The sequence below is a fragment of the Chelmon rostratus genome, chromosome 24 (assembly GCF_017976325.1).
Source record: "Chelmon rostratus isolate fCheRos1 chromosome 24, fCheRos1.pri, whole genome shotgun sequence".
NCBI lineage: Eukaryota > Metazoa > Chordata > Actinopteri > Chaetodontiformes > Chaetodontidae > Chelmon > Chelmon rostratus.
The window spans coordinates 1,711,579-1,718,316 of record NC_055681.1 but is presented as its reverse complement, the minus strand read 5'-3'; the positions used below and the strand labels follow the sequence as shown (position 1 = coordinate 1,718,316).

The following is a 6,738-nucleotide window of genomic DNA, read 5'->3' as shown; positions in this document are numbered from 1 at the left end:
TGTTTTGTATTTCTTAAAGTTAAATATATGAAATATAATTTTAAAACTTTTTTAATAGAGAAAAAGTGAGAATAGAGGCCATTTTTCCTTTTAAGTCCTTGTTAAATGCTAAATCTTACACCCTTAAATGTAAATACTCACCAATTACACACAATTTAAACAAGTTTAAACTGACATGTGACACTAAAGTGGTATTTTTTCTTTTGTATAACTTTGAGCTGAAGACAATTTAATTTTTAATGTCTTCAGTGGAAACATGAGGATTGAAGAGGTGCCTCCCTTTACAGTTTTGGTCAAAGTTTCGTCTATTATTACTTTTTCATCAGTTTTATATTTAATTAATGGGTTTGTATACACACTTTAAATATATATATGTATTTTTATATTTTATTTTTCGGTTTTATTTAAAAATTAGACAGTTGTAGTTCCGCTGGGTGGCCACTGGGGGCACTAAACAATCATGCAAGTGTAAAGACAAACACAATCGCAATCTTCTTACTTCCTGCAATACTTTCAAAATAAAACCTTTAACTATGCAAACGCTGAAGACGCACAAGATAACAGTAAAAGTTCATTTACTTTTTATTTCATTTATTTTTCAAAACGTCTCTTTTCTTTATTTTGGTTCACAGACGGAGCAGAAGAAGAACAAACCAGGTCAATGGTCCACATTTACTGACACATTCCAGGTTTCAGGATATTTTCTGTGCTTTAAAGCTCTGTTTTACCTTCTGTGGTCCAAAAATGACCAGTTTTATCAGCTCCAATGCAATCAACACATTATTCCACCATTATTACACCCACAGTCTGTCAACACTGGGATTATGAAGAAACATCTGTGTAATTCAGTCACGTGGTTTGTGCAGATTCTGTATATATTCTGTATATATATTATCTATTAATAGATGTGATTTTCTATGTGGTAATGAAGCAAACAGATGAAATAATCTCTTGATCATTCACCCACAGAAAACAATACAACGATGGAACAGTTCATGCAGTATCAAAATCTCCCTGCGGGGGGCGGTTTGTGATAAAAGTCGATCATTCTTGAGCGATAAAAGTGAAGCACACATTCCTCCGAACACACTCTGCAGCCTGCAGACACACAGATCGCACCATGGGCTCCCCGTCGGCTGCTGGCCGCGCTCTGCGGCTCGCTGCGCTCTGCGGCCGGACACTCCGACACGGAGCCTCCGCTGCTGTGCTGACCCGGAGGCACCTGAACGTCCAGGCGACCACTGAGGCGGGGAAGCTGAAGAGCATCGATGACCTGCCGGGGCCCAGTTTGTCCACCACTCTGTACTGGTTGTTTGCCAAAGGATACGCGGACAAGAGCCACTTACTGCAGGTAAGATGAGGCGACTGATGGCTGAAACTTCCTGTTGGCAGTTTGTCTCCTGTGTTGAAGTGAAAGGAAGTTGGAGAATATCTGACCTACATTACCCGCTGTAGCAACAGCAGCTTCAATGGCTCCAACAGCCTCCACAACAAATGAGGAAGCAGGATCCGAGCTGATTTCTGCAGCACTTGTGTAAAAAGTGCGTGAATGACTTTTTTTTTCCACTTTTCATGTGACACGCTGGCATTGTTCTGCAGGGAGTTCAGAAGAGTCTTTACGGGCCCATCTGGCGCTCCAGGTTCGGCCCGTTCGACATCGTTAACGTGGCGAGTCCGGAGCTCATCGCGCAGGTGATCCGGCAGGAGGGCCGCTACCCGGTCCGAGCCCTGCTGCCCCACTGGAAGGAGCACCGGGACCTGAGAGGGCGGGCCTACGGTCTGCATGTGGAGTGAGTGGATTCAGGTGGTGTTGTAGATCAGTTTTTGTGTCCCTGACCAAGACTGAACAGAACACCCCGGAAAAAGATTCCCTTAAACTAAGAGAGGTAAAGCTTCGTGCATCTGAAGTCATGAAATGTTCATCTTTCCAGCACAGGACCGGAGTGGTACAGGATCCGCAGCGCACTGAACCCCAAAATGCTGAAGATGCGGGAGGTGTTGCCCTACGCCCCCATCATCCACCAGGTGGTCGGGGATCTGCTGCGACGCATCGAGCTCCTCCGGAGCCGCAGTCAGGACCGGGTCACTGTTCCAGATGTGGCCGCTGAGCTCTACAAGTTCGGCTTTGAAGGTGGGACTCTCCTCAGTGGTTCTAGAGGTGGAGGTGAGGGGGCCAGGTTTTTATTGCTCTGAAAATTCCGCCCCCTGCAGGTATCTCCTCCATCTTGTTTGAGACCAGGTTGGGCTGCCTGCAGGAGGAGATTCCCAAAGACACGCTGCGCTTCATCGCCGCCACCGACGACATGCTGACGCTGTCGGACACCGTCCTGCTGTTCCCCCAGTGGAGCCGCCGCATCCTCCCGTTCTGGAAGCGCTTCCTCCAGGCCTGGGACGACCTGTACGACGTAGGTATGTGTCACAGAAACAGCAGGGGGTCACATTCCGGGTCCTGGTTTTGGATTCACTCACAGGGTTGCTTGCGTTTCCGTCCTGCAGCTCAAACCCTCATCGACAAGAGAATCGCTGAAATTAAAGCTCAGGTGAGCAGCGGCGAGCCGGTGGAGGGCATGTACCTGACCTACCTGCTGTCCTGTGACAAGCTGAGCAGAGCCGAGGTCGACATCAGCGTCACGGAGCTGATGCTGGGGGGAGTCGACACGGTGAGGAGCTCAAACTAATTTACAATGTTACTGTGTTTACTCCAGACCAGCGTCCATGCGGCTGAGAAACAGCAAATGTAAACCAAACTCCATTCACAAAAACACTGATTTTAACAGATTTCGTTCAACCTGGACACAAACCAAATTAAAACTCATCCAAACCTTCCTGGTTCGTGTTTCCACTATTTCAGCAATGATCAGCAACTCTGGATCCGAGATCAGACTCATTGTGACGGATTTTCATGCTAAAAGCACATAAAAAAGCAGAAGAAAATAATAGAAAGTTTAAAAACAAAGACAAAATATTTCACAAGCTCAGACAAACTGAGCTCGTTTTCTTGATTGATTGAATTGAAGCAGTCGAGTCTCTTTGTTTCCTGCAGGAAGAAAACTCAATTGTTCTTTTGTGCAGCGAAGCTCTGAAATAATAACCCGAGGCGTCCTGCGGTGGTATCCTCGCGCGCAGTGGATGTCAAACAGCTGTCAAACGCCAAAACGCGTGCTAAAGTGCCCTCTTGGATGCCAAAACGCGTGCTAAAGTTCCCCTTTTGGACACAAAAACGCGTGCTAAAGTGCCCTCTTGGACGCCAAACCGCGCGCTAAAGTGCCCTCTTGGACGCAAAAACGCATGCTAAAGTGCGCTCTTGGACACTAAAACGCGCGCTAAAGTGCCCTCTTGGACGCAAAAACGCATGCTAAAGTGCCCTCTTGGACACTAAAGCGCGCGCTAAAGTGCCCTCTTGGACGCAAAAACGCACGCTAAAGTGCCCTCTTCAGTGGCGAGGACACGCTATATGTGCCCTTTTTTCCTTTTCGCCCCTGCCCTTCAAAAAGTCTGTGCACGCCACTGCTCAGACCCCTCCATATCCTCAGGATGGCGCTGTGGCGTCCGTCGCCTAAATGCTCTCTCTCTCTCTCCTCAGACCTCCAACACCTTGTCCTGGGCCTTGTACCACTTGGCGAGGGACAGCAGGGTCCAGCAGCGACTGTACAGCGAGGTGGACTCGGTGTGTCCGGACAGACGGGAGCCCACCACAGACGACCTGATCAGGATGCCCTACCTGAAGGCCGTCATCAAGGAGACGCTGCGGTGAGCTGGCCGCATGCGTCCGTCAGAGCATTTCAACCCAACACCTTTTCTTTGTTTCAGTCATTGTTTTTTTTTAGAAATGATCCAGTAAGAGACAAGAAAAATGCAAAAATAGGTAAAAACATGTTTTATCTGTTAACGCTGTAACTCCAGCCAATTAAAACACATCAATCACAGGTGACGCAGTGAACTGGACATGGTGTTCAGTCAGAATCAGCAGTAGCAGGAAGACTCATCCTGGTTGTGGCCTTTTTATGGGACTGTGTGGGAGCAGCTCCAGCGTGCTGCAGCTCTGTGCAAACACCACCCTGAAGAGAAAACGCCTACATGTGAGGTTAAGAAAGTGCAAATGAAGTGAACCGTTGAAGCTCGAGGAGGTGAACGACGTGAATTAAAAAGTTACAGCTGCAGCAAACTGAGAGCAGCACACGATGCAGCAGAGTCCAGACCTGCGTCGGTTTTATTACATGAATAAGTTCCTGCGTTTATTACAGCACTGTTCCACTGCTGTGGACTCCATCTGGCCATAAGTGTGTGGACGCCTGCCCACTGTTTGAAGCGTCACTGGTGTCGGTTGTTATCTTTCATCATGTGCCTCCGACGTTTTTATCCGATTTGACCATCTTTGCTCTCCCCCACCAGCCTTTACCCCGTGGTCCCCGGAAACGGGCGCTTTATTTCAGAGAACGAGGTGGTTGTGAACAACTACTGGTTCCCAAAGAAGGTAGGAGGACAGAACCGGGAGCGGCGACGCCTTCACAGCGCTCAGAAGAAGCTGATTGGATTGGGGTGAACGTTGTCTCTCTTTCCTTCCAGACTCAGTTCCACCTGTGTCACTACGCCACCTGTCACGATGAGGCGGAGTTCCCAGACGCGGAGCTCTTCATCCCGGAGCGGTGGCTCCGCGCCCAGGCGCCCGGCGCTGACTGTGGCGGGACAAACGCCAGCTACTACCAGCACCACCCGTACAGCTTCATCCCCTTCGGCGTAGGCGTGCGAGCCTGTGTGGGGAAGAGGGTGGCGGAGATGGAGATGTACTTCGCTCTGTCCAGGGTGAGTGACGGTTGTGGTTTTGCGGTGTTCCACATTGAGATTTGTGGGCGGAGCAGCACAGTGATCAGTTCTGTCGTGTTGCAGCTGATGCAGAACTACGAGGTCCAGCATGAGGATGGCGCACCGACCGTGGAGGCCAAAACTCGAACCCTGCTCATCCCTGCGAAGCCCATCAACCTGCGCTTCCTGTGCAGAGCCTGATGAGGGCGCCGCTGAGGCTCAGCAGCGCAGGTGATGATGATGATGAAAGGTTAATTGTATGCAGTGCATGGACTGGATGACGGACAGGAGGAGACTTTACCTTTCTATCGCACATTCCGCTCTTTAACAAATCAAAGCATCCTTTCTGTTTGTGTTGCATTATGTTGACGCAGCCGACCAATCACAGTCCAGCCTGACCCCAAAGTGTTGTTGTAATTCGTCGCCGCCGACGTGCTTTGGCAGCACACACCTGTACGTTCACTGACTGTGCGAGTTACTGAATAAGTGCATACATTATACATATTCCAGCATTACAGGAAAATTCTCTTCTTTGTGGGTCTGCGTGGGAGGAATCTTTCTTTCCGCTGCGTTCGACTCACAGGTGGTTCATGAAAAGTCCTGGAGGTTTTGAAAATGCTTTATTTCAGCTGTTTTAAGTGTTTTCAAGGTGAGGAATGTGCTCAAATTTAAAAAAAGTTTGCTTTTCATATAAAGGAAGTCTTTGTTTTTGCAATTAAATTAATGGTGGCAACTTAGATGTGATGATAAAGACTCCAAGAGTCTGCAAGTTTCTGGATTAGGAACCTTGAAAGTGCTTGAAAAGTGCTTGAATTGTACTTTTTAAAAGATGTCCGTGCCCTGTAATCTGAAAGAGCGAAGGAAATTAATGCAAAGTTCACAATACTGGAGAGCAGCACACAGAGCTCTGATACACACTTTCCCTGTTCAGCACACACACACACACACACACACACACACACTTTTATTGTTGTGTTTAACTTTGAACTTAATGGTCAGACTTCACCTTCTGCATGATAACAAACATAATCATTGCATCTACTTGTGCAGTGACAAGCCTCATAATTACACTTCAGTGTGCGTGTGTGTGCGTGTGTGTATTTGTGTGTGTGTGTGGTTTGTGTTTGTGTATGTGTTTGTGTGTGTATATGTGTGTGTGTGTATGTATGTATATGCGTGTGTGTATTTGTGTGTGTGTCTGTGTATGTGTGTGGTTTGTGTTTGTGTATGTGTGTGTATTTGTGTGTGTGTGTGTGCGTGCGTTCATGTGTGTGTGTATGTGTGTATGCGTGTTTGTGTGTATATGTGTGTATATGTGTATGTATGTGTGTGTGTATGTGTGTGTGTGAATGTGTGTGTGTATATATGTGTGTGTATGTTTGTGTGTGTGTTTGTGTGTGTGAATGTGTGTGTGTATATGTGTGTATATGTGTGTGTGTATATGTGTGTGTGTGTGTGTATATAGGTCGCTGCACATGCACAGTAGATCTCTCCATCTGTACTTTGTACTGAGCGTGTTTTCGTTGATCCATTTCGAGTCACAGGCTGATCTGACCTGAAATTAAAAAGTGTGCTGAGTGACGAGACTTTACGTTTTAATAACTGGCTCATTTTTGTGCTTTTATTTCCTGCTGAACTAAAGAGTCTGCACAGGTTTTGAGTTTAAGGCGGATTCGTTGTGCATGAAAACATCTGGAGCAGGCATCTCAAACCGGTTCCATAAAGGGCCGCGTGGCTGCAGGTTTTCATTCCAACCCAGGAGGAGCACATCAGGCCAACCAATCAACATCAAGGGATCACTTAGTTATCAGCTGAAGACTGAGATCAGCTGATTAATTGATTCCAGCCAGGTGTGTTCCTCCTTGGTTGGAATGAAAACTTGCAGCCACGCGGCCCTTTATGGAACCGGTTTGAGATGCCTGATCTGGAGGGTAA

At 47.4% G+C, this 6,738-nt stretch overlaps 1 protein-coding gene across 2 annotated transcripts; it reads left to right on the top strand.

The window, feature by feature from the left end:
- The first annotated feature begins 1,068 nt into the window (after positions 1-1,068).
- On the top strand, positions 1,069-6,000 carry si:ch211-113j14.1 (sterol 26-hydroxylase, mitochondrial). Of its 2 annotated transcripts, XM_041965866.1 has the most exons (10): positions 1,069-1,351; positions 1,600-1,790; positions 1,932-2,131; positions 2,212-2,409; positions 2,497-2,660; positions 3,584-3,750; positions 4,393-4,474; positions 4,567-4,803; positions 4,888-5,034; positions 5,178-6,000. In XM_041965866.1, exons 1-9 carry the CDS (start codon positions 1,121-1,123, stop codon positions 5,002-5,004), a joined length of 1,587 nt encoding a protein of 528 aa, XP_041821800.1. In that variant the 5' UTR covers positions 1,069-1,120; the 3' UTR covers positions 5,005-5,034; positions 5,178-6,000. The 2 variants fall into 2 exon arrangements, with proteins under 2 accessions (XP_041821800.1, XP_041821799.1); XM_041965865.1 differs by having other exon boundaries at positions 4,888-6,000.
- The last annotated feature ends 738 nt before the right edge of the window (positions 6,001-6,738 follow it).

Excerpts from the sequence above, each read along its gene's own strand:
- si:ch211-113j14.1 (XM_041965866.1), top strand. The coding sequence starts at position 1,121 with ATGGGCTCCCCGTCGGCTGCTGGCCGCGCTCTGCGGCTCGCTGCGCTC. Across the intron at positions 1,791-1,931 it reads GCCTACGGTCTGCATGTGGA|CACAGGACCGGAGTGGTACA; the intron begins GTGAGTGGATTC and ends TCATCTTTCCAG. Across the intron at positions 4,804-4,887 it reads TGTACTTCGCTCTGTCCAGG|CTGATGCAGAACTACGAGGT; the intron begins GTGAGTGACGGT and ends GTCGTGTTGCAG.